General features: G+C 38.0%; 1 protein-coding gene across 10 annotated transcripts; it reads right to left on the minus strand.

The window, feature by feature from the left end:
- Positions 1-8959: 8959 nt before the first annotated feature.
- FAM200B (family with sequence similarity 200, member B) lies at positions 8960-16367 on the minus strand. Of its 10 annotated transcripts, none has more exons than XM_011948845.1 (3): positions 16245-16367; positions 11588-11814; positions 9095-11115 (listed from the first exon to the last, which is right to left on the minus strand). In XM_011948845.1, the coding sequence occupies exon 3, from the start codon at positions 11063-11065 to the stop codon at positions 9095-9097; it is 1971 nt and encodes a 656-aa protein (XP_011804235.1). In that variant the 5' UTR covers positions 11066-11115; positions 11588-11814; positions 16245-16367. The 10 variants fall into 10 exon arrangements, with proteins under 10 accessions (XP_011804226.1, XP_011804235.1, XP_011804233.1 ...); XM_011948843.1 differs by adding an exon at positions 13093-13200 and having other exon boundaries at positions 9095-11814; positions 16245-16360; XM_011948840.1 differs by lacking the exon at positions 16245-16367 and adding exons at positions 13093-13166; positions 16166-16223 and having other exon boundaries at positions 9095-11814.
- Between the last annotated feature and the right edge of the window lie 10522 nt (positions 16368-26889).

Consider the following 26889-nt stretch of genomic DNA (forward strand, 5'->3'; position numbering starts at 1 on the left):
TAATGTAAATTATGAGTTAATGGGTGCAGCACACCAACATGGCTCATATATATATATGTAAGTAACCTGCATGTTGTGCACATGTACCCTAGAACTTAAAGTATAATAATAAAAAAAAATTACAGGGAAATGTAAAAGATCTAGTATAGCCAAAACAATTTTAAGAAATCAGAACACAGTTGGAGGATCTATACTACTGTCTAATTTCAAGACTTACTATAAAGCTACAAAAACAAAGACATCATGGTATTAGTGTAAAGATAGATGTATGGGTAAATACAGCAAGAAAAAGTTCTACAAATAGACCCACATAAATATGGTCAATTGCTTTTCAATAAAGACATCAAGGTAATTCAGTGGGGTTAAAGGCAGTTTATTTATGTATTTATGAGACAGTGTCTCACTCTGCTGGCCAGCCTGGAGTGCAATGGCATGATCACAGCTCAGTATAACCTGACCTCCTGGGCTTAGGTGATCCTCCCACCTCAGCCCCTGTCCCCACCCCAGTAGCTGGGACTACGGATGTGTGCCACCACACCCAGCTACTTTTTCTAGTTTTTGTAGAGATGGGTTTTTTTCATGTTGCCCGGGCTGTCCTCCAACTCCTGGACTCAAGCAGTCCACCTCCCTCGGCCTTCCAAAGTGCTGAGATTATAGGTGTGAGCCACAGTACCTGACCAAGATGGTCTTTTTAAACATATGGTACTGAATATCTGCATAAAAAAAAAAAGAACCTCACACCATACATAAAAATTAACCAAAAAATGTTATAGGCGTAACATAAAATCTGAAAATATAAAAACTTATAAGCAAAAATTTCTTAGTTATAACACCTATGAACCTAAGATATCTAAGACAGGTCTCAGTCAATTTTTTATTTTGCCAAGGTTAAGGACAACACCAGTGACACCTGTCACACAGCCTCAGGAGGTACTGATGACATGTGCTCAAGGTGGCTGGGGTACAGCTTGCTTTTGTACTAGGGAGACATAATACATCAGTCAATACATGTTAAGATTTACATTGGTTCGATGTGGAAGGGCAGAACAATTCAAAGCTGGGGAGGAGAACTTCCAGGTCATAGGTAGGTTTAAAAATTTTCTGCTTGGCAATTGGTTGAAAGAGTTATGTCTCGGTTACAATAAGAAGTTGTGGAGAGGTTTTATCATGCAGATGAAGCCTCCAGTGTTAGCAGGCTTTAGAGAGAACAGACTGTAAATGTGTCTTATCAGACTTAAGGTCTGTGTTGATGTTAATGCTGGAGGGGTATAATGTCCAAGCCCCTCTTCCATCATGGCCTGAACTAGATTTTCAGGTAACTCTGGAATGCCCTTGGCTAGAGGAAGGATCCATTCGGATGGTTGAAGGCCTTAAAATTTTATTTTTGTTCTACATACCAAAAGTCAAAACACAAATTTATATATTGGCATTCATCAAAGCTAAGAAATTCTGCTCTTCAAAAAGCACCACTAAGAAAATGAGCAATCCACAAATTGGGGTGTACTTGCAATATGTATCTGACAAAGGTATGTATCCAAAAAACAGGGTTGTTCAATCTTGTGGCTTCCCTTGGCCACACTGGAATAAGCCACACATAAAAAACACTAACACTAATATAACACTAACTTCAGCCACACATTAAAAAACACTAACACTAGCTGATGAGCTTAAAAAAGAAAAAAAAGAAGTTCTGTGTGTTACATGTAGTTAGACAGGCATGAGTGGGGCAGGAGAGGGCTCTTCCCCCGCCCACTAGGAATGTTGGGTGATGGTTTGGCAGTTATTACATTTATTACATTGCCTCTTTAAAAGTGATAAATTGGCAGCTGACACCAGGGAGAGGCCATTTCCTGATGGTCCACACCTGCGGCACTAAACTGTTAACTGAATGCAGAGACCAGGGAGAAGCAACTTCCAGGTCATGTACATTAAGAGACAAAATGGTGGAGTATGACCTTCCAGGGGCACTCTCCTGGAAAATGGAAGAAAGCCTCAGAGGGCATGCATACAGCTTCCTAAACACATTGTGCATGCTCACCTCCCCAGCACATTAAATAAAAGCAGTTGTTATGCTTGTGTGCATGGCTGGCCGGAGGGCCAGAGAGTCCCCTTTCCACTTGCCTCCCAGCTGACCAGGAATGGGCTGCATGGTAGCTCTCTTCCAGGATTCTATGGCTTGGGGCAACAAATCATGCCAAGCTCTCTCTCTGCTATATCCCGAAGTCCAACACCCTGCAGCTCAGCCCCCGAGGACCATTCAGCTTCCTTTTCCCGATGTCAGTTTTACCTTGTGTCTGTCACGACAGGGGGATAATGTGGCATTCCTTGGAAGCTTAACGGGATGCCATGAGCTTAAGACTTTCCAAGAGTTTGCCCATCAGTCTGCCCTTAGTCATCCTCAAACAGATGTATGGTGGTATTGTGGTGGACACTTACTGGACACTCTGCCAGGTAACTGGAGAGTAGTACTTACGCTCTTGTCCAATTGGCTATCCCTTTCACCCTGGCATTTCATCAACCAGAAAAAGAAAAACCAGAACACACAAAAAAAATAGACTCTCAAGTTAACACAGACGTCATTGGAGTCCCACAAGAAGTGCCTAACAGATTCAAAGCCCATGACCAAATAGCTGCAGGATTTAAATCCATATTTCCACAGGTAACTATTAATAAAAATGTAGCTTGGATAAATTACATCTATTATAATCAGCAGCAGTTTATTAATTATACCAAGGATGCTATCAAAGGAATAGCCGACCAATTAAGGCCTACTAGCCAAATGGCTTGGGAAAACAGAATAACTCTAGACATGTTATTAGCCAAAAAAGGTGGGGTTTGTGTTATAATTAAAACCCAATATTGTACTTTCATCCCAAACAACACTGCTCCCAATGGAAGCATAACAAAGGCCTTGCAGGGATTTACAGCTTTATCCAATCAATTAGCTAAAAATTCTGAAACCGATGACCCTATTTCAGAATGGCTAGGAAAGTGGTTTGGTAAATAGAAAGAAATCATAGCCTCAATTCTTATTTCTCTTGCAGTTGTAATAGGTGTACTCATTAGGTGATGTGTCATACCATGCATCCATGGGCAAATACAAAAAATTGTACAAACAGCACTTACTAAAGCCTCCCTTAGTTCTCCTCCACCTTATTCAAGTAAGCGTTTCCTGTTAGAAGATCAAAACAAACAGCAGAGCCAAGACATGTTAAAAAGTTTGAAGAGAAAAATCATAAGAAAATTTAAAAGGGAGGAATCGTAAGATACAACGAATTTCTCTGAGTTTCTCTTCAAAAATTTAGCCTGCTAACTTCCTTGTCTTTTGTTCTCAAATTCAACTTTCCTGTTCCTCCTTGCCCCTAGTTACTGTAAAACAGCCTACCCCTTTTCCGTCATCCCTAATCAATAACTCACATCTGTTCCCTTGGTTACCTGCACCCATTGTGTCTCCGAAACTGCACGTCTCACATGTTCTACTTCTGCACCTCATGTCCCCCTCCCCTTTTATATTTAGAAAAATATGTACAAGTAGCCAATCCGGTCAGTTCAGATTGTGCAGTTGGACCCTAGCCCATGGGGGAGGGACACAGAGGTAGGAATTGCGTTAAGGATATAAAAATCCCCTAGTCTCCTTTGTTCTCTGTGCTCTTGCGATCTTAATTGGCACAGGTGGCACCCTTCTTCAGAAGTCAATTGCCTTGCTGAGAGGATTAAACTTTTGCCTGAGTGCTGGTTTTACTTCGTGGCACCGAGCATTTATTTCTGGAGCATTTTATATCCAACAAACATAAGAAAAACCACCACATCTTAAAATTGGCAAAATAGTTGAACAAATACTTCACCCAAGAAGATATTCCACTCCTATGTATTTACCAAAGGAAATATGAAAATACATCTATGCAAAGATTTGTGCCTATGTTTATAGAAACTTAATTCGTAACTCAAAACAGTAAATGATGCAAATGTCCAACGAGAAGAATAGATTAACAACTTGCGATATCATCATACAATAGAGTATTATTTAGCAATACAAAAAAATGACAAATCTTTTTAAAATATGGTGAATGAAAGAAGCTAGATGTAAAAGAACACAAACTTTATTACTCCACTTATATAAATGTCTAGAAGAAGAAATAGTAGTATGCTGATATATACAGTTGGAGGAAAAGAGATTTCAGATGGAATGAATTGCCTGAGCAAAGGCAGAAAAGGAAAAACCATGGAACTTCTGAAAACAGTTGAAAGTTTAGTTTGATTGGTAAATAGGACGCAGATGGAGATTGGACAGGAAAATTACAGTTATAACTTAAAGCAATTGAGCACAATGCTAAGGTATTTTGACTTTGTTCTTTTGATCATTATGAATTATCAATAATTTCTGAGCTTCCTTATTGAAAACTGTGTTTCTTTTCTTGGCCAGAATTCTTGATTGCCAGAGAATGAAGAGCGATTATGCATTTAAAGGCCTTAGAATAATGTGTTCCATAGGGTGCTCTCAATGATGGTTTTGAACGCTTATCTTATATGTTCTGTATGTTTATTGTCTGTTGTGGAAGGTTGAAAAATAACCCAGCAAAGATGTCCATGTCCTAAACCCTGGAGCCTATGAATATCTTACTTTACATAGTAAGAAGGCCTTTGCAGATGTGATTAAATTAAGGATCTTAAGATGGGGAGAATAGACTGGATTATCTGGATGAGTCCAATGTAATCTTAAGAGTCCTTACAGGAGGAAGTCAGGTAAATCAGAGACACAGAGAAAATAATGTGATGGCAAAAGCAGAGAGATGCTTGAAGATATTATGCTGCCGGGTTTGAAGATGCAGGAAGGAGCCATAAGACAGGGGATGTAGGCAGACTTCAGAAGCTTGGAAGGGTAAGGAAACGTTCTTCCCTGAATAATCCAGATGTAATGAACACTGCTGACACCTTGACTTTCGCCCAGTATACATTTGACTCCAAAGAAGAATAAATTTATGTTGCTTTAAGCCACTATGTGGCAATTTGCTAAAGCAGCAATAGGAAACAAATAGAGATTTGGGTACCTGAAACCGTCACTCTTTCTGCCCCCTTTTCTCTTCATTTGTAAGGTTGAACTTGGCAGTCACCATGAGTAGGACTATTATTCTTGTTTAATCTTGACCAGAGTCCATGAGGAAGGCACCCCAAAGAAAAAGCAAGATTGGAGAATAGGTGAGTTCAGTCAAGAGAAAGATTTTTCTGGCCCCAAATTATGACAACTTTGCTGTAACAAACACTAAAGTTATAGAAATAATTTGGGTTTGGATAATCTGTAGAAAGACTGGAAAAATTCTTAGGAATGTGATAGAAGAGGCCTAAATATGCTTGAATAGGCTGTTAGTAAAAATACGGGTGTCATGAGGGCTTGGAAGTAAGTGAAGAGCATGGTAGAGAAAACCTGTATCATATCAGAGAAAATCTTCACACACCACAAACTGTAGAAATATAGATGTTAAAAGCGCTGCTGGTGAGAGCTCACAAGAAAATGAGAAACGTATTTTTGGAAACTAAAGGAAAGAGGGTTCTTGTTACACAGTAGTAGAAAGCCTAGGTAAATTGTGTCCTATAATTGTAAGAAAACAGAACTTTTAAGCAATGAACTTGTATAGTTGCAGTTTCCAAGCAGTGATGAAGGTCTGACTTGGATTTTTCTTGTTGCTTTTAGAAAAATGAGAGAGAAAGGGATAAATTGAGAGAACTGTTAGAAAATGAAACCATAATTTAATGATCTGAGAAATTCTCATCCTATCCAGATTGCAAAAGATGCCAAAGCTAAGAGATCCACTGTAAGGAAAACATGCTCTGGCGAGAAAGCCAACAATGTGGCTGCACATCCTTCTTTAAAATGTTTTTGAATTTTAAATTGTAGTAAAATACACACAATATGAAATTTATTATCTTAACTATTTGTAAGTGTGGGTAGTCTTTTGCTGCTGCTTAGGAAGCACAAAAGATTACAGTATTCTGATACACAGAGGGCTCTTTGAAGAGGCATGTGACTCACAAACCACCTCAACCAATCTCAGCAGAAGCCCCAAGTAGAGCTAGGATTATTCAGGAAACAGCTGTTAAGGAGCCTCTCTCTCAATGGAGTGAATCCCTATGACTCACAATGTTTTGTTTACCAATAGAAACACTGTGAAATTCGACTAAAAGAGACAGAGTGGTTGAAATGAAAGAAGACAATCAAGCTCCCTAAATTCTACTAGCAGGAAATGGGCTGATAAAACTATTCAGTAGCAGACATGTGGTACTCCTCATTAAAAAGGATGGCTGTGAGGGTTGGAGCCCCAGGGACAGAGGGCAGGTGTAGGAGCCACAGCTATTCCCAGGCTTAGTAACCTAATGGAGTTTGCCCATGGGACTTTGAAAGGGATTGGCTGTTTTCTTTTTGGCTTTCATTTTCTCCCTTTTTGAATGGGAACGTCTATGACTGTTACCGTATTTCTGTCCCACTACTGTTTTAGAGCACAGAACTTGCTTTCTAGTTTCACAGGACCTTAGATATAAAACTTTGCCCCAGAATAGATTTATACTCAGAACTGCACCCATATCTAATTTAGATACAAGATTTGGGACTCTTTAGTTGAAACTTAGATGAGATTTGCACTTAAGCTGATGCTATAATGGGTTAAGATTTATGGGGACCTTAGGATGGGTGAATGTATTTTTCACATGGGATGGATGAGTCTTTGGGGACCAAAGGGTGGACTACAGTAGGCTTAATAATGGCCTCCCCAAAGATGTCTACATCCTGCTCCCTGAAACCCATGAGTATTACCTTACATGGTAAAAGAGATTTTACAAAGGAGACACAGAAACACACAAACCTCTGGATCACAGACACAATTTCTTATTTACAATAAAAACAGCGGCCAGAGGCCGGGCACGGTGGCTCACGACTGTAATCCCAGCACTTTGGGAGGCCAAGGCAGGTGGATCACGAGGTCAGGAGATCGAGACCATTCTGGCTAACACAGTGAAACCGTCTCTACTAAAAATAAAAAAAAAAACTAGCCGGCCGTGGTGGCAGGCACCCGTAGTACCAGCTGCTCCGGAGGCTGAGGCAGGAGAATGGTGTGAACCCAGGAGGCGGAGCTTGCAGTGAGTTGACATGGGCGCCACCACACCCCAGCCGGTGTGACAAAGCCAGACTCCATCTCAAAAAAACAAAAACAAAAACAAAAACAAAACACAACAGCAGCCAGAGTAGCATTGTGTGTGTTCCCCATGCTCCAATTCCTGTAATGTAATACACTAAGGGCCAGGTATTACCTCTGCGTGGAGCGGGTTGCACTACAGAAGAGGAACCCCAAATTTTAAGTTTCTAGGCTTTTATAGGGCTGCTGACATGTCTGCCCATCTTCTCCAGAGAGATTACTCATTATTTCTGGAATGTTGGCAAATTCACCTCCTGGTGTGAGAAAAGAGAAGGCTTTATCTTTACTTCCCTGGGATGTGTTTACGGGAGGTGCTATCTCTAGCTTCACTATCCTGGAATGTTTCCTTTATACATTCTTAATTTGGATGTGAACACGGTCAAATACGGGATTCAGACTGTGCAGAAATATGAGCTATTCACAGAGAATTGTTTTTCAACACTTTATTTCAAGCATCAAAAAAGAAAAAAATCAATTACCTTCAATAGAATAGAAAATCTGAAAAATTAAATAAGGCTAGGCATGGTAGCAGATGGAAAGGTATTGCTACCCTGTATGATTTTAATGAGAATGACCATGCCAAATGATATCACCCAGTGGGATAACGGAGTACACAGAGAAGCAGAGGTTGAAATTAGTTTGAAGACTATGTTGTATATTACACAATATACATTGCTTAAGCATCAGCAACAATGTGAAGAAGCAACATCAATGTCATTTCTGGATGGTTACAGAAGTTATATCAAAGTTAGATTTCTGAAAGTAAAAAAGGCAAAGAAAATTGCCACGTATTTAATAATTACTCTTGGGAATGACTGCAAATTAGAGATGTTAGGTATTATTGATTCACGTATTCTTTAGCAAATGTATATTGAATACACACTATGTATCAGGCAAATGGACATCATCTCCCCTACTATGGAAGAAAAGTAATCAAATTACAAATTATATACTCCAAGGTGGCAGAATGACAATTAGCAATCAAAATTATTACATATTATATACTACAAGGAAAACAAATAAATAAAAGTAATAATGGAGGATTTACCCTAGGGTGGTTAGAAAAGGTTTTTTTTAGGGAAGTAACATTTAATTTTTTTTGAGACAGGGTTTCACTCTCTTGCTCAGGCTGGACTATAAGTGGTGCAGTCACAGATGACTGCAACTTCAAACTCCTGAGCTCAAGCGACCCTCCTGCCTCAGCCTCCCGAGTAGCTGGGACTACAGGTGTGCACCACCAAACCTGGCTTATTTTTAAAAAAATTTTAGTAGAAACAAGGTCTCACTATGTTGCCCAGGATGGTCTTGAACTCCTGGGCTCAACTGATCCTTCTGCCATGGCCTGCCGAAGTGCTGGGATTACAGGTCTGAGCCACCATGCCCAGTGAGGGGAAAGTAACATTTAATTCACTTATCCTAAGCATTTAAAATAGTGACCAGAGTGTTTATTAAAACCTAGCTCAGATCATTTCTCTCCTTTGCTTAAACCCTTCAACTGTTCTCTAGTCCACTGACAAAAGCCAGAGGCCCAATAATGGTCTTCAGAACCCTTCATGGTTTGGTTCCCCAATACTTGCCTGATCTTCCTTTTTACTACTCTTTCTGTAGCACTTAATAGCTTCTAAATATTATAAAGCTTATTAGGTTTATTTTCAATTTCTCCTTGCCAGGATATAAACTCTACTAGGGAATTATCTGTTTTGCTCACTTTTGTATCCCAAATGTCTCTGGAATAATTCCTGGCCTCTAACAGAAATTCATTAAATTTTTGTTCAATGAACATAATTTTATTAAATACAACAAAAATTAAAACAAAAGTATCACAATGTTATAGTACCATTTAAATATAACATAGAAAAATACTACAAAATAAGAAATGCAAAAACAAAAACTAGGTAAGATTTTATTTACTATGATGGGTGTGCTTGCCTGTTCATAAGTTCATTCCAGTCTGGAACACAGGAAGATAATGCTACCCGCATAGCTGCTGCACCATTTAGCCCATTTCTTTCCTTTGTTTTGAACTGGGTTAAGATGGAAAACCCTAGTTCACACAAACTAGTTGTTGTGAATGGTAGTAATAGTAGGACACTCTTTCTACTTAACAATGGAAAGTCTTCCTTTACCTTAATCCAAAATGCTGATAAACTTAAGGTCTCATAATCATTCTTCAATGTATATGAAGAACTAAGCTGCAATAATTCATTCTCTTCTTCAGGCACCAAGTTTAGCTCAATTATTGATTCAGGGTTTCGAAAAGCAAATGGATCTTTTACCCAACTGTTTTCCCTTAATGTTTCAAATTTTTCTTCTGGAAAGAAATGGTTAAAAGTTTGAGATAGAGAAGTGAGATGCAACAATATCTCTAATTTTATTTCTTTCAAAATGTTTTCATTAATAATATTCTCTTCAATATGCTGCAAAAATCTTGGAAACATGTAGTAGCTAGGACGATTACTTTTAAGTCTTACTTGCCATAACAATAATGTCTTTCGAAATCCCTGAATACAGTCAACATGTTGGAATACATCACTGTTTTTCCCCTGTAGTTTTAAACTCAGTTCATTAAGAATGCTAAAAATATCAGTTAAATATGCCAATTTTGTTACCCAAGTATCATCTTCAAAAATATTTGCCAAATGAGATTTTTTTTCAATGAGAAAAAAGTGAATCTCATTCCTGAGCTCATAAACCCTGCTTAGTATTTTCCCTTGAGACAACCAGCGAACTTTGGTATGATAAAGTAAGTGGGTATGGTTAGTTCCAATCTCTGAACAAAATGTTTCAAGAAGCCGGCTATTCAATGAGCTTCCTTTAATAAAATTAACAACTTTCACTGCATTTTTCAATACTTCCATGAGAGACTGTGGAATTTCTCTGGATGCTAAACCTTCACGATGTATAAAACAATGATTCCACACAGCACCATTATTAGTAACTTCTAGTAATTTTTTAATTACTCTGCTATGTTTTCCAGTTATGGTTGCTGTGCCATCACTTGTAATTCCTTTACAGTTTTTCCAGTTTAATTTATATTGGCCAACTATGTGCCTTTCTAATTCTGTAAAAATATCTAATCCACTTAGGTGTGAGGTTAAATTTAAAAAACACAAAAAATCCTCCATAAAATCATCTTGCCACGCATATCTGACATAAACTAAAAGTGTCGTGCAGCTTCCAATATCAGTGCTTTCATCAAGCTGGATTGCAAAATCTATACCAGACTGTAACCGAGTAATAAGCATTGTTTCTAAATGTTCTGCAATAGTACAAATTCGAAGAGATACTGTGTTATCATTAGGTATACTTTTTAATTTATCAGCGGATTTATCATCAAATATTGTACGCACCATATCCAAACACGCTGGAAGAATAATTTTTTCAGCAGCTGTGTTAGCTATTTTCTCTTTTGCCACACGATATGCAACTAAATATGATGATAATAAGGCTTTCTCACTAACAGTAGAACTACTAAGAAATTGTGTTGATAACTTTACGTCTTTTTTCTTTCTTTGAAAATATTCAAGAGGCTTATCAATAAGTTCAGCATGCTGAGTTTCTAAGTGCCTTTTTAATTTTGAAGGTTTTAAGCTTTCATTTGCAAGAATATTATTACAAATAACACACTGAGGTCTGTCATTTTCAAAGGGTTTTTCACATTTGATAAAGCCGTATTTTAAGTAATCTTCATTATAACGTCTTGCACTTACTTTTTTCTTTTTGAAATGCGGCTCAAATGAACTTGAAGTTTGCAGACTGGAGTCAGTATTTTTCTCAATATTGTCACTATTCACAATTCCAGATTCAACAGATGAACTTGAACATGCTTCTGTATATTTCACTTCACTATTCCTCTTTCTTTTAATAAAGAAATGATCCATTTTAATAGTAATTTGTTCCAGTTTGATTAAAATGTTATAACTGGCATTAACTCAAAAAAGAAGAAAAAAAAATATAGTCTAAATAACATATTTTTAAAAACTACACTCAAAGTTTGCAATTGAATCTTAATTGAATATCTCAGACTTCACAACTAGTTGCAAGTAATTATAATATAAAATGTGACTGTACAACATTAACCTTGCTATTATAAAAATCAAGCAAGACACCCCTGAATAAATGACTGAAAACCATTTCTTAGCCAATATACATTCTATTCATCATATCCCCTCCATCAAATAACCCTCTCACATATTGAAATTGAACTCAGCATTCCTTGTAATGTGCACAATTCAGGCAAAGGATTCATGCAAAACACTTTGGTATTTTACATTTTATTTTGTTTTTTTTAAAAAAAGTTCACTGTGATTCACAGAATTGATTTCATGCCTCACTAATGGGTCTCACATATACTGTGAAAAACACTGATATAGAGACATTTTGTGCCTTTGCTGTGTTGGTACCTTGAGTATGTCTGCTTGATGATGAAAGAGACTAGCTGATCTGCTAGACTGTTGACTTGTATAAGAACATCTTGAAGTGGTGGGAATTTATCTTAGATTTTCATTCCTGAATCATTTTTATGGTCTGATCTAGTGAGGAGCCAATGAGGTTTTCCATGGCTAGGTCAAATATCGGGTTGGAGCTGATGGTATATTTTTATGGAACTTTCCTGGAATGCATCCTTGACCTGGGAATAAGACCAGAGATAAGACATTAAAGAATCACAGTACAAAGTAATATCACTGCCAGCTATGGGGGCCTTTATGATATCCGAGATCATGGATGGTGAGGCAAAAAGTCTATAGCTCTCTTTATCACTATCTTATATTGGCTTAGGCCTATTTCTGTAAGGCAAACCACTTCGAGATTGGTAAACAGAAAAACAGTAACAGTAAAACCCAGAAGTTGGCATCAGGAGTTGGAAAGTATATTAGCAAAACAGAATACAGCAAGCCATGAAGGACTATAGCTTATTCACCATACATACTTCCTTTTTGCTTGGCCGCACCTCTCTTGGTCATGCCTGCCTCGGTAGTGCTGCACTGCTCTCTTGGATCATAGTATATTTCAGTCTTATGACCGTAACAGTAGTTTCAACTATTCCTTATACACTTTTCCATCAAATTACCTCAAATTTTTTGGGAGGGGTGCAGTCTTACATTTACTGTAGTGTTTATTTATTAAAAATTCAACATGTCTTAACTGTGTTAATACTGTATCTTTATTATGACTGTTTACATTAATTGTATTTTCTTATTTTTGTATTGTTAATGATCTGGTATCTAGGTGGTTCCTCGATGACTGCAGAGGTACTACCTCTCCCAGGGTTAGCTAATTCCTATGCAAACTAACCAGTCCAGAATCCCCCCACCCCCAACACAGACATCTTGCGTTCTTATACTCCTGGCCAATATTGCCCTGTCCTAATCACTCCAGGACCAGCTACCAGGCAACTAGGGATATCACCTGTGCCCCAAGTCAGCCAAAATTATCTAAACTCGCCAATTTTAAAACTGTTCAAGCCTGCTTATCCAGTTTTGCCCATCCCTTCCTAAGAAAACCGAATAAAGGCTTTCCTGCAGCTTCCTTGTACTTCCTCTCCCCACTTACCCTGCTGCTTCTAGGTATGGTACCCTTGCATGGTGTAAGGTGCTATGCTTCCTGTTTCTAGGGATCCAGGAGTATAAAAATTTCTTCTTTCATGATAATCATTTTCACATCTGCATCTCTTACCATATCTGACTAAAATAAATCCTGGGTACATTTAAAAACACTGTTATTTTGTGTTATTGGTCTAGTTACAAAGTTGTATAGTTTGGCCCTAAACCTCTTTTTCCTGATCAGGTTTTTTACCTTTTAATACAATTATTTTGCAGACCATGAGTTCTTCTAGGAAATCGAGTCCTAAATGCTTTAATGATGGTTAAATAGCTAGAGATTTATTACATATGGTACCTGATTGTACCTTAAAAGGTGTGCAGCTCGGAGAGAATTCAGGACCTGGTAGATGCGTTTGACTTAATCTTGGTTAGATGCTTCCTTGAAAGATGACATTACAAATTCTGAACCTTGGCTGGAAAGGGACAAAGCTTTTCTTATTAAGTTTTATGTCCTCTGCCAAAGACAATAGCAGGACTAAAGAGTTTATGGTACATATGTCTTGGATGTCTCAGCACAGTGGGTGGTCATCAATATATTAGACCAGAACCACACTGCTGAAAGCAAATGCATCTAGATCTCTTTTTAATGCATAAGAAAAGTTGAAGGGCAATACACAGCCTTGAGGCAGTCTAAACCAGATAAACACCTGCCTGAAAGGGAATATTGACTCTTCCTTCCATAGTTAAAAGTTCATATAAGGATGCTAACATGTTTTAATGCTTCAACTTTCCCCCAAGAAACCTCAAACTACTACAATTTTGTCCTTCTGCCACCTCTCCCTAGATATTTATCATATATAGCTCAAGAAAAACAGTGCTAAACAAAACATACTAAACAAAACGTGCTACAAAGTCTTTTGTTTGACTTTCTTTACTTACATCTCTGAAAGCAGCTTTAATGAGAAGCCAGAGGAATTTTAGGGGAGAAGTTCAAACCTAAGGTTCTGGCCTAACCACAAGTTCCGGAACTTTACTTTAAATAGACATTCTCAATTAGTACTCAATGTAAATCAGAGCATGTTCATACCCCAACACGATCAAGTACACCAGTGTGATTCCATAACCCAGGTGGGTTCTGCTGGTCAAAAACACCAAAGACTACAAATGTGTACACTGATGCTTAAAATGTGTGCACTGAAACTGGCTCCTGTGGTTACATGGCAACATTTCCAAGTAATAACTTCATTCAGCTATCCATCTATTTAGCCTCCCTTAAGAATTACAATTAAGGTAATCAAATATTTGTAGTTGAAAGTTTCCCATACACCAAGGTGTACTAACATGGTCATATGATTGGTTTCACGTTAGTGATTTTCCACTAATAAATCTTATCTACTTGTTCCTAGAATAGCACTTGCTGTATGGTAGTTACTCAACGTATTTGAAAGAATGAGAAAATTAATGACACCTGTAGTAAACTGTACAATGTACATTCTATTTTTATCATAGTCAGTAACAAATAAGTTATCCAACTATATTTGGACAATTTGGAAATATGTAAGACAAAGGCTAATACAACATATTATTTAAAAGAGGATTGTCAAAGATTCTATTTCATAATAAACTGCTTATGTTAAGAAATAGTAGAAATAAAGATCCTATAAAAACATACATGTAAATTTAGATTTAGCTTTTAAAGCTTAGAACCTAAATCTACTTGAAAAAAAGAAACATACATTAAAAAAGTATCTTATTTTTACATTACTCTATATATAAATCATTATTCTCTTAGAAGCAATTGTCTTTTAACCATTCCATTCTTTCATATTCTTACTTTGCATGTTTCAATGCCCCCTTGAAAGTTTATAATACTAGTTCAGTTACTATTGTATTAAAAAGTTATTTTTAAAGGGTTTACTCTCCCTCCTAAATCAGACAGTTCACCTACTACTGTCTATATATAGTAGTAGTATATAGCAGTGGCAGTATATTAGGGAACAGATCTCGTAGATGTGGTGATGAAAGCATGGGGAAGTTCTTTTTTAACTGAATAGGATGCGAGGTATCATCTAAGCGAGAGGCCCAAATAGAAAATGTTGCAAGTTTGTCAGAAGAAAATATGAAGTATTAATAATTGTTTAGGAATGTGATAATATGATGGACTAGGAGAATGTTTTAAGATTTTTAGTCTGGCTGGTTGTCTTACTTGCTTAATGCAATGATTGTTGTTATAATGTTTGATAGTCTAAAATTCCCTGTCACTAATCTTTTATATCCTAAGATATATCTCTAGTGTGCTGTGAGCATCATCTTCTGAAAATACAGCTCTAATCAGCTTCTTCATAACTGGAAAAGCATTTAATGGCACCGACCTTGTGTAACGTCTTCAGGATAATATCCTCTAAGGTTAAGCCTCATCTTTTCAGGTTTCTCCTCCATCACATGATCTCCATACATTCCACATTTCAGTACTAAAAGTATGGAAATTCTTGAAATAGTTCATGCACTTTCATGTCTCTGCTTTTGGCTACTATTCCCTTTGCCTGGAATACTCTTGTTGGGTCATATGAAGTCCTATTTATTCTTTTTTACTTAGTTCAAATGCTACAGCAGTCATACATTCAACTAACATTTAGCTACCTACAGTCCTAAAGTATGTCAGGCACTGGAGATACTTAACAGTGACATATTAAAATAACAGAATATCCGTTCAGCTATTAAGATGAATGAGGTGGAGTTACACAACACTGACAAATCTCGAAAACATTATGTAAAACAAGCTAGCTGCAAAAAGATGTACACATTACTGAGTGCATAAAGGTGGTTGGGAGAGTGGTTTCCTTGGGCAAAAGGGAGGAGAATGAGATGGGGTAGAGCTGACAAAGGGCTTCAATCACTTAATATAATCATTTATTTCTCCAGTTCAGTGGTGAGTACACATGTATTACAGTTTCGTGTTTACCTTTTGTCTAAAATCGTCTATTTTAAAAAAGGATTTATAAGGCTGGATACCTTCCTGAAGGTACTGCAAAACTGTCATACAGCCACTAACTTAAAATTACCTTCCATCTCTTGCATTTCCCTTTGTTTCCTGTTTTGATATTGCGCACACATTAGTTAGTACAGTAGGCCTTAAGAGTGGAAACTGCCAGGTACCAGCTTTAGCTAGATTAAAACATGACCCTCTTCCCAGGAGACTCCTGACCGGTTTTCTCGTCCTCCAGGTACCCAACTAGGATTCCAAAGAACTTTGGCCTGAACCCCTCGGCCGACCCTAGCATAATCGCCCTTCAGGCCCGGATTGCTGCTGCTCTCACCTTCCCTCAATTCATACGGGGGGCAAAACCAGACTGTATTTCCCCGCAACGAACCCTGGAATGTTTCGCTTTAGCGGACTCCGGTCCACTCCCATCAGAGGTTGTCCTTCTTTCGCCTCACCTCCAGCCCAGACGCAGCAACCTGGCCGGGCCCAGCGCCGCAAACCTCAGGTCTCTCCGAAACACCACTTCCGGCTTACCTCACAAATTCCACATTCCAGCCGGAAAGACCTGGATAGGCCCTCTGCGCATGCGTGAGACCGGGGCGGCGTCCGGGAGTCGAGAGAGCCGGCGGTGCAGGCTCCACTTTTCCACTTCCCTACTCGATGCCGGCAGTCTCGCGGGATTTCCTCCTCTCGCGGGAGTTATTTGAATGCCTGAGCGGTAACGACTCCCTAGGGGCCTGGGGCGGGGGGGCCCTCTGACAAGAAGCCTGAGGAGACGCCGCGGAGCGCTCGGTTGGTAGGCGGGTTGGCTGTAGCTGAACGCGGACAGGATTTGTCCGGACAGAGTCCCAGAGCCATGGGAGCGAAAAGAGATTGCTGCGGATTAAGGAGGCCTTTCGGCTGGCGCAGCAGCCGCACCACAACCAGGCGAAGCTGGTGGTGGCGCTGAATCGCTCCTGCCGCGGGTAAGCGCTCCCGGCCCGCGCTCGCCCCAGCCCGGACCTGGCGGGGCCAGGACGCTGGTTCATACACTCCAAGGTGATTTTCACAGTCTTTGTGGAAGAGTTAGAGAATTTTGAACTTTGATATCATTTCACCTGTTTACTTCTTTAGAGAATAGCATTGTATTTAATAATCATAGTATTAGTGTGCGACTCTTTCAGTTAGCAGGTCATTGGTTTTTTAACATAAACCTGCATTTTATTACATAGATTTAAATATGTATGTATATTTCTGTCCTCTAATGATTGTAACAAAGCACATTTCTTGGTCATTAACAAGATAGATTCGTGCAAATAAGTGCATCTTTGTCACAAACCAAGTATTTTTCTGGTTGAGATATATATATATGTGTGTGTGTACATATATATGAAACAAAAAATATAAAGGAGGATATATATATTCTTATATATTTATAATATATACTCCTTTATTTTTTGGTTTGACATATATGTCATATATATGGTTTTTTTTTTAATTCTACCTTAAACAGGGAAACAAATGTTAGATACAGAAGCTTGAATTTCAACTCTGAAACTTAATGCGACTTTATCAGCATTTCTCTTCCTCAAGCTACTTACTTCTTGTAGGATTACACAGTCAAATGTTTTAAAAATTTTGATTCTCCCACTGGATTTTTTTTTTTTTTTTTTGAGACGGAGTCTCACTCTCCCCCAGGCTGGAGTGTAGTGGCGCAACCTCCGCCTCCCAGTTCAAGCGATTCTCCTGCCTCAGCCTCCCGAGTGGCTGGGATTACAGGTGCCCACCACCACGACCGGCTGATTTTTGTATTTTTAGTAGAGACAAGGTTTCACCATATTGGCCAGGCTGGTCTCGAACTCCTGACCTCAGGTGATCCATCCGCCTGGGCCTCCCAAAGTGCTAGGATTACAGGGGTGAGCCACCACACCCAGCCTCTCCCACTGGATTTTTAAAGCTTTTAATCAAAAGATTAGCAAATATTTATTTTACATGGCTCACACTACATGAAAAGAAATGCAGCGAGAAACACTTTCTAGTCCCTGTACAGTACCATTCCTAATAGTCTTCAACGGGTAATCATTTTAAATTAGTTTCTTGTTTATCCTTCCGGTCTTCATGCAGAGATACAAGCAGATGAGAATATACAGTCTCATTTCACTCGGTCTGTCCTTCAATATTTTCTGCACTGTTCATGGTTTTTTTTTTTTTTTCCCGGTTTTACTGTATATTCTGGATATTCCTCCTTATCAGTATTCAATTAAACTTATTTTTTCTGTCACATACTCCATTTTGTAGATATACTCCAGTTTATACAGTAAATCACACATAAGTGGACACTTGGCGTTGTTTCCAGCCTTTAGATATTAGAAACAATTCTTCAGTGAATACATGTCATTTCTACATTTGCAGGGGTAACTGTCAGATTCTGAAAAGAATTAAAGAATTGCTGGATCCAAGAGGAAATGTGTTTGCAAATATGATAGATATTTACAGTTGCCCTTCATGGAGTGATCCGTTCTACACTCCTATCAGCAGAGAAGAGAATGAGAGGTATTGCTTTTTTTCTGTGGGGTAGGGGTGTGGGATTGGAAAGAACAGGAATATAATTGGGATTTTTTGATAAGTAAAATCCTGAAAAGTTTGGGAATATGAGTTAGAATGATAAAATGTTTAACAAAAATAAATCGTTGTGTGATAGGCTTAATTTTAAAAAGCAGTGTTGAATTGGGACCATTGGGTGTTGGGTTTTTTCTTTTTTTTTTTGTTCCTGAACTGTACCTTTAGCACATTTCTCTAGATAGATTCAAGGATGTTTAGAAAAATCAAAATCTCTTGTGATCAAAATCTGTGCCACCTTGCTCCATGGCAGAAGCAATTCAAAAACAAGAGACTTGGGTAAATACTACCCAGGTTTATTTTCCTCAGTTTTTTCTACTGGATGGATAATAATTATTAAAGAGTAGAGATTTAGCTCACGCCTGTAATCCCAGCACTTTGAGAGGCCGAAGCCGGCGGATCATGAGATCAGGAGATCCTGACCAACATGGTGAAACCCTGTCTCTACTAAAAATACAAAAATTAGCTGGATGTGGTGCCAGCTACTCAGGAGGCTGAGGCAGGGGAATCGCTTGAACCCAGGAGGCAGAGGTTGCAGTGAGCCGAAATCACGCCACTGCACTCCAGCCTGGTGAGAGTGAGACTCCGTCTCAAAAAAAAAAAAAAAGAGTAGAGATTTTAGTGTGGTAAAAAATTGTTAAGATTCTTGAGAGTTATGATAGTGTTAGGGACAGAGACTTTTATCAGTGTAATTTGTGAAGGGTTTGTTTTTTATTTCTGCTGGCCAGTAAAACCGTTTTTTAAGAGGCATTTGTTCATTGTATCAATTAAGCTATGATGATCTGTAAATATGAACCAACAGTAGAGTGAGAAACAGAATTTGCAGCAGTTTGTTACGTCATTTCACCAAACAGAAGGAAGATAAAGAGAAAAATGAAGACAGTGACATTTCAAACAAAAGGACCTTATATGTATTTTTCTGTAGGCTAAAATAAGATTATAATTAAAAGCTGATTTGTTAGGTAATAGCTTACATTTAAAATAAAATTATAAGAAACCAATTTTAGGTAAATATACTTAAATTAATGCCCTACCTAGGAAGGAATGCAAAAGATCATTTTTTTGGTCAAAAATTTGTTGCATTCTTGTTATTTAGCAGATATTTCAGACAAGGACTATTTTGAGACTATATAAATGTGTATTTAGTATACCTATGCATGAAAGTAGCATTGTAGCTTTTCTTAGTTTGCATGAATTGTAGCCCCTTTTGAGTTATTAAAGCCTTCATTCTGAACTTGGGGAAAATCAAGCAGTTGTTATTTATAATGCCACTTGGGAATAAATTTTCATTTGTTTTTGTTTCAGTACTGAGGTAAACAGCAATGAAGTTTTTGATGTGCCAAATTCTGAGTAAGTTATTGGGAAATAAGCCAGAAAATGCCCACATTGATAATGTTTTGTGTAAAAAATTAATGAAGCCATTATTAGATTGGAAGATAAAATTGCAAATGAGAGAATCCAGGCAATCCTGCCTCTTTTGAGACTTAAGACCTATGAATAATGACTTGTCCCATAAGTTAAAAAGTATGTGCAACTTCATAGTTTTTTGTTTGATTTTTAAATTCACAGTAGTTGAATTATTCCTATTAAATATGTCATTTATAAGAAAAGAAAGTATGTATGAAACACACCCACCCACCCATTTAATGATAATCATTCCAATAGCAATTCCCTGACACCAGCTGGATGTCCTACAATGCAATTCAATTTTGATACGAATTTCCTGAAGTTAGCACAGATGCCACAGGTTAAGTGCTCAGTCCCACAAGACTGCCTCCATTTCACATGCCCGTCCACAAGTCTCAGGTATTCCCAGCCTACTTGGACTTCTTCCAGGCTGACCCCATATTTGGGCATTCCCATGACCTACCCCCCAGGTTTGATAATTTGCTAGAATGACTCACAGAACTTAGGAACAGCCAAATGGAAGAGACACATCGGGGAACGTATGGGGGACAGAGGGTGTAAAACTTTCATGTCCTCTTTGTGTGTGCCACCCTCCCAGCACATTAATGTGTTTGGAAGCCCCTTAAGCCAGATGGTTTCAAAGTTTTTATATGGGGTTTCATTGATCAGACATGATTCATTAATCATTAATCACTAGTCACTTATTTGAACTCAGTCTCCAGTTCTTCTCTCCTTGTCAGAGATAGTGAGATGGGCTAAAAGTTTCAATCCTATAAATACCTAGTTGGTTTTTCTGGTAACCAGCCTCCAGAGGAGATACCTAGGGTCCCTCTCTATCTCCCAACCCTTATGAGTCATCTCATTAACATAAACTCAGGTATAACTGAAAGGGATACATTATGAAGTATAAAAGACACCTCCTATCAGGAAATTTTAAGGGTTTTAGGAGCTTTCTTCCAGGAACCAAGGACAAAGAATAAATATATTTTTTTATTATACCACAGAAGAGTAATAAGATGAACATATATACCCAGCATCCAAATTAAGAAACATAACATAAAGGTATCTTTTAAGCCTCTTGTGTTCCTTTGTGAATATATTTCCGCTCCTTCCCAGGGGAAACCATCATCTTGAATTTCATGTTATCTATTACCTTGCTTGTCTTCAGAGTTTATTATAGTTTTAAGGCTGTCTAGCGGTATATCCGAAATAAGCCTCTTTTTGACCTTAATATAAATGGAGTTGTATTGCATGTATGCTTTCAGTGGTTTATTTTGTTAATAAATATAGAACGTATCATTTGTTAGATAATTCTATTGGGCCATTAGTGACTACTTTTTTTGTCTTTTTGTTTTCTTAAGATTTTGTTCTTAGCTTCGAGAATTTCATTTCTTTAACATGGACTAGTGATATATTAGGTAACGTGTACTTAATAGAATTGAAAATCATACTTTAAAATTATTTATTCTGAAAGTGTTCAAATATACACAAAAGTAAAGAATTGTATAATGAACCCAACAACCCAACACCTAGCTTCAACCATTATCAAGTCCTCCCCCTCCCCCTACCGTAATACTCATTCACATATACATGCACTCTACCCTTCTGTCAGCTAGAACTATTTTGAAGGAAATGTATGACACTGTAACATTTTTATCTAATATCTAATATTAAGTGTTAGGATTTTTATAATTATTGCCAAAAAATGTTTTTACACTTGTTTCTTTGAATTAGAAGCTAAACTATGTCCACATATTTCATTTTATTGATATATCTTTGTCTCTTAACATATAACAGAGTCCCCCTTTTTTTTGTTGTTGACATTTATTTGTTGTAGAGGTTAGGTCACTTGTCTGATTGAATTTCCCATATTCAGGATCTCACTGTTTCCATTCTCATACAATCATTCAACCTATTCTCTCATGTGTATTTTCTGTAAACTAATAGTAAAATTTAGATGCTTGATTAGGTTCAGGTTTGACTACTTGGGCACAAGGGCAAAAATACTTCTTATGTGGTAGTTTATAAACATCCTATTGCATCATATCAGGAGGTTAAAGGCTTCAATAATATTTTTGAAACAGTGTCCTAATATATATGGATTAAGGATTATAGAGCAATAATGCATAATTTCCATAAGCCGTGTTCTGCTATAGTCGTATCTCCTCTAACCTTTCTGGTTTTAGATGGAGAAACTAAGGTCCAGAAAGTTAAGTATTTGCCAAAGGTGAGACAGCTAATTTAAGAGTAAAAGTAGGGCTCTTTTTCACCTTTCGCCCCTTTTAAAATGTTGTCTCATAAACCTTTGATATCTGTGGATCAGAAAGAATTCTGTTTGATGTAGTCAGAATAGCATTTCTGCCTATTCAACTAGAACAGGAGTTTTGGCCGGGTGTGGTGGCTAACGCCTGTAATCCCAGCACTTTGGGAGGCTGAGGCAGGCGGATCATCTGAGGTCAGAAGTTTGAGACTAGCTTGGTTAACATGGTGAAACCCCATTTCTACTAAAAATACAAAAAATTATCAGGGTGTGGTGGCGGGCGCCGGTAATCCCAGCTACTTGGTAGCCTGAGGCAGGAGAATTGCTCCAACCTGGGAGGCAGAGGTTGCAGTGAGCCGAGATGGCGCCATTGCACTCCAGCTTGGGCAGCAACAGCAAAACTCCGCCTCAAAAACAAACAAACAAACAAAAAACAGAATAGGAGTTTTGTGACTGAGAAGTTAAGACATAGTGAAGGTTCAACTCCTTGAGTGGTTCTGTTTTTGCACTGCCTGTGTGGTAGCTGAGACTTAAGTTTGAAAACAATAGTTAGAGGGATTAGATAGGATCTAAGCCTGAAGCCTGGTAAATCCAGGATAGGAACAATGCAAGAAAATCTTTATAGACTATAATAGTAGTTGGTCAATTAGTTCTAAATAATTTTTATTTGTGGTACTTATTCACCTCATTTTTATATACTAGTATGCTTTGCTTCCCATATTAATTTCTACTAGTCTTATAAATGTTAAGTGTAAATTAATCTTAATTTGAAGAAAATTAATTATGTAACAAAATATAGGAAGTGAAAACTAGAGGGAGGTAGCTTTCCTCTATAAGTTATGTGACTTAACATAAAAAATCAATGATGTGGAAAAGTCTTCTACAAGCCTGGTTACACATCACAGAAATACCTTACAGTTGCTTTATCTGTTTGATGCATAAAGTGTTTTGTAGTGGCAGACCCACTGCTTTTTTTTCTCGTGATTCCTAGTGAACTGATGGGAATTTGTGCAAATAATGATTGTAGGTATATGACAAATTAATTTATCATTAAAAGCCATAACTGGCCGGGCATGGTGGCTCATGCCTGTAATCCCAGCACTTTGGGAGGCCAAGGTGACTGATCATGAGGTCAGGAGATTGAGACCATCCTGGCTAACATGGTGAAACCCCGTCTCTACTAAAAATACAAAAAATTAGCTGAGCGTGGCGGCACGCGCCTGTAGTCCCAGCTACTCCAGAGGCTAAGGCAGGAGAATAGTGTGAACGCAGGAGGTGGAGCTTGCAGTGAGCCAACAACATCACACCACTGCACTCCAGTCTGGGCAACAGAGCGAGACTCTGTCTCAAAAAAAACAAAAAAAATATAATATTGATAATCTTCTAAGATGAAAGAAATGAGTTGATAAGGAGAAAAGAAGGTTTTATGATTAAAATGAAAGTTTCATGAGTAACTTTATTTTGTAAGGAAAAAAGTTATGATTACATATAATTTCACTAATTTTTAAATGTAAAATGGAGAAATAATCCCAGATAAATACAATATAATAAAAATTGGGGAACATTTTATTTAATGTGATGAGTGTGCTATGTATTCATAAGTTTATTTCAGTTTGGGATCTCAAGTGCAGTTCTCACATACCTGGTGCAGTGTTAACTCTGTTTCTTTGTTACTACATTCATTCTACTTAGCAATGAACAATCCTGCTTCCTCCAAAAGAATGATACATCATTATGACATAGGGCTAGAAAGTTAAAAAAAAAAAAAAGATGCATTTGATGTTTCATAATCATTCTTTAATATTTACAAAGAAGTAAGCTACAAGATTTCCTATTCTTCAGGCACCAAGTATAAATCAGTTTTTGATTCAGAGTGGTGGAAAACAAATCTATCCAGTTTTTTTCTCGAATGTATCAATTTTTGTTCTGGCATGTAATGGTTAAAAGTTTGAGACAGGCCAGAAACAATAAAAAATGGACAAAATATATAAAACAATGTTTTCTAAGATATTGGATATCAGGCAATGAAGGACAGTGAAGCTTGATCAACAGGAAACAAAGTGAGTCCTATGTTTGCCTCAGTTTATTGCCTTGGGAGAATTTCTAAGCCATAGTACAAGGAGAGAGGAACATATGGAGCCTGGTGGAATCCCTCTGTTGATAGAGCCCAGAACCTGGTGAAACCAATGCAGCCAGAGTTTGCTAGAAGGGAGAGAGCTGCATAGAGAGAGAATTCTCGTGGTCTGGAATGAATGTCTCCTGATTCTTCAGGTAAGTATTGACCACTGTATGCATGTGAGGAAATGACCTGAGGCCAAGGAAAGGATCATCCAAAAATATTACAGTACAGTCTTGGATCACATAAAGACATTTTGTTCAATGATGGACTGCATAAGATTATAATGGAGCTGGAAAATTCCTACCACCTACCTAGTGATGTCATAGATCTTAATCATGATGTCTTATGTGTCTGTGGTGGTGCTGGTCTACTGTCTTGCTGGTAATATTTATTCTTATTTTATCTTTTTTTTTTTTTTTTTTTTTAGATGAGGTCTCACTCTGTTGCCCAGGGTGCAGTACAGTAGTGCAATCTTGGCTCACTGCAGCCTCGACCTTCCAGGCTCTGGTGATCCTCCCACCTCAGCCTCCCAAGTAGCTGGGACTACAGGCACACGCCACCATGCCTGGCTAATTTTTTGTATTTTTTGTAGAGATGGGATTTTGCCATGTTGTCCAGGCTGGTTTCAAACTTGTGGGCTCAAGTGATCTGGCTACCTTGGCCTCCCAAAGTGCTGGGGTTACAGGTGTGAGCCATTGCACCTGCCCTCTTGTTATTTTAGAGTATACTTTTTCTACTTATATATTTTTTCAGAAGTTTACCGTAAAACAACTTCAGGCAGATCCTTCAAAGTATTACAGACGAAGGCATTGTTATCATAGATGACAGCTTTGTGCATGTTATTGCCCTTGAAGACCTTCCCATGGGACAATCTGGAAGTGGAAGACGGTGATATTGTTGATTGTGACCCTGTGTAAGTCTAGGCTAATGTGTATGTATTTGTGTCTCGTAAAAATAAAGTTTTAAATACAGTTTATAAAATAAGGATATAAAAAATATTTTTATACAGCTGTACAACATGTATTTTAAGCTAAATGTTATTACAAGAGAGTCAAAAAGTTAATTAAAAAAATTTTTTTTAAGCTTTTAAAATAAAAATTTACTATTGAAAAACATTTTAAAAATAAATCTAATGTGTTTAAGCCTAAGTGTGCAGTGTTTATAAAGTCTACAGTAGTGTTATAATAATGTCCTAGGCCTTCATATTCACTCACCACTCACTGACTTACCCGGAACAACTTCTAGTCCTGCAAGCTCCATTCACGGTAAGTGCCCTTTACAGGTATACCATTTTATCTTTCATACTGTATTTTTACTATACCTTTTCTATGTTTAGATACAAAAATACCATTGTGTGACAAATTCAGTATGGTAACTGAATGCTGTACAGGTTTGTAGCCTAGAAGCTATAGGCAGTGCCATATAGCCTAGGTGTGTAGTAGGCTGTGCCATCCAGGTTTGTGTAAGTACTCTATCATGGTCACATAATGATGAAATTACCTAAAGGTACATTCCTGAGAACATATCTCTGTCATTAAGCAACACATGACTGTAATTGTGTTGTATTTAGAGACAGCTGGGAATATTGGCTGTTTCCACAAGACAGACTGGAAAGCCTCATTTACGGAGCATTGGGTAGAGTACATACAATGGGTCTTGTGGGAAACAGCCCTAGCCTGAACACTGTCCCTGTTCTGCCTAACAAATGTTTAAAGCAAGGCCTGAAAGCATCAAACTATTTCTAAGGAGCTTAACTGAATTCTAGAACAAAGCTCAAGAAGATTTATAGGGATACAAAAACATCCAGCACCTAGAAAGGTAAAATCCACAGTGTCATCTCCAAACTAGCAAGGATGCAAATAAGCAGTAAAATAGGACCCATAATGAGACAAAAGTGACATGTTAGAATTCAGACAGTATTCTATATGTTCAAAAAGTTAAGTAGGGGCCTGGAAGATAGATGCCAATCCAACTTCTAGAGATGAAAACTGCAATGTGTGAAATGTAAAATATACTGTGTGGGATTAATGGCAGATTCCACATTGTGGAAGAAAAGATTCGTGAGTTTGAAGAAGACATAGCAATAGAAACAAATCAAAATCACACCAAAAAAATAGTCTATCAGTGAGCTGTACACAAGTTTAAGCACCCTAGTGTGTAATGGGAGTAGGGGAAGGGAGCATACAAAGTATTTGAAGAAATGATAGCTTAAAAGTTTGATAGAAACCATAAACCCACAGATTCAAGAAGATACGATCTCCAAGCACAAGCAGCATAAAAAACCCATACTACCCAGGCATGGTGGCTCATGCTTGTAATTCCAGCACTTGAGAGGCTGAGGCAGGAGGATTGCTTTGAGGCTGGGTGTTTTAGACCAGCCTGGGCAACGTGGAGAGACCCTGTCTCTTACACAAAAACCCAAACCAGAGTACACCATAATCAAATTGTTTAATACCAATGATAAAGATAAAATCTTAAATGGACTAGCAGCAGAAAGGTACTGTTTTCAAGTGACTTGGAAATAGTTACAAAGGTGAGAAGTTAGATTTCTTAAAGGGAACAATTTGAGAAGCCAGTAGAGCAACATATTTCAAGTACAGAACAGAGAAAAACCCTGTCAACCTAAAATTATGTGCCCAGGCCAGGTGCGGTGACTCATGCCTGTAATCCCAGCACTTTGGAAAGCTGAGGCTGGCAAATCACTTGAGGTCAGGAGTTTGAGACCAGCCTGGCCAACATGGAGAAGCCCCATCTCTACTGAAAATGCAAAAAGTAGCTGGGTGTGGTGGCGGGAA

Source organism: Colobus angolensis, unplaced genomic scaffold (assembly GCF_000951035.1).
Source record: "Colobus angolensis palliatus isolate OR3802 unplaced genomic scaffold, Cang.pa_1.0 Scaffold284, whole genome shotgun sequence".
NCBI classification, from domain to species: Eukaryota; Metazoa; Chordata; class Mammalia; order Primates; family Cercopithecidae; genus Colobus; species Colobus angolensis.

Excerpts from the sequence above, each read along its gene's own strand:
- FAM200B (XM_011948836.1), bottom strand. The coding sequence starts at position 11,065 with ATGGATCATTTCTTTATTAAAAGAAAGAGGAATAGTGAAGTGAAATAT.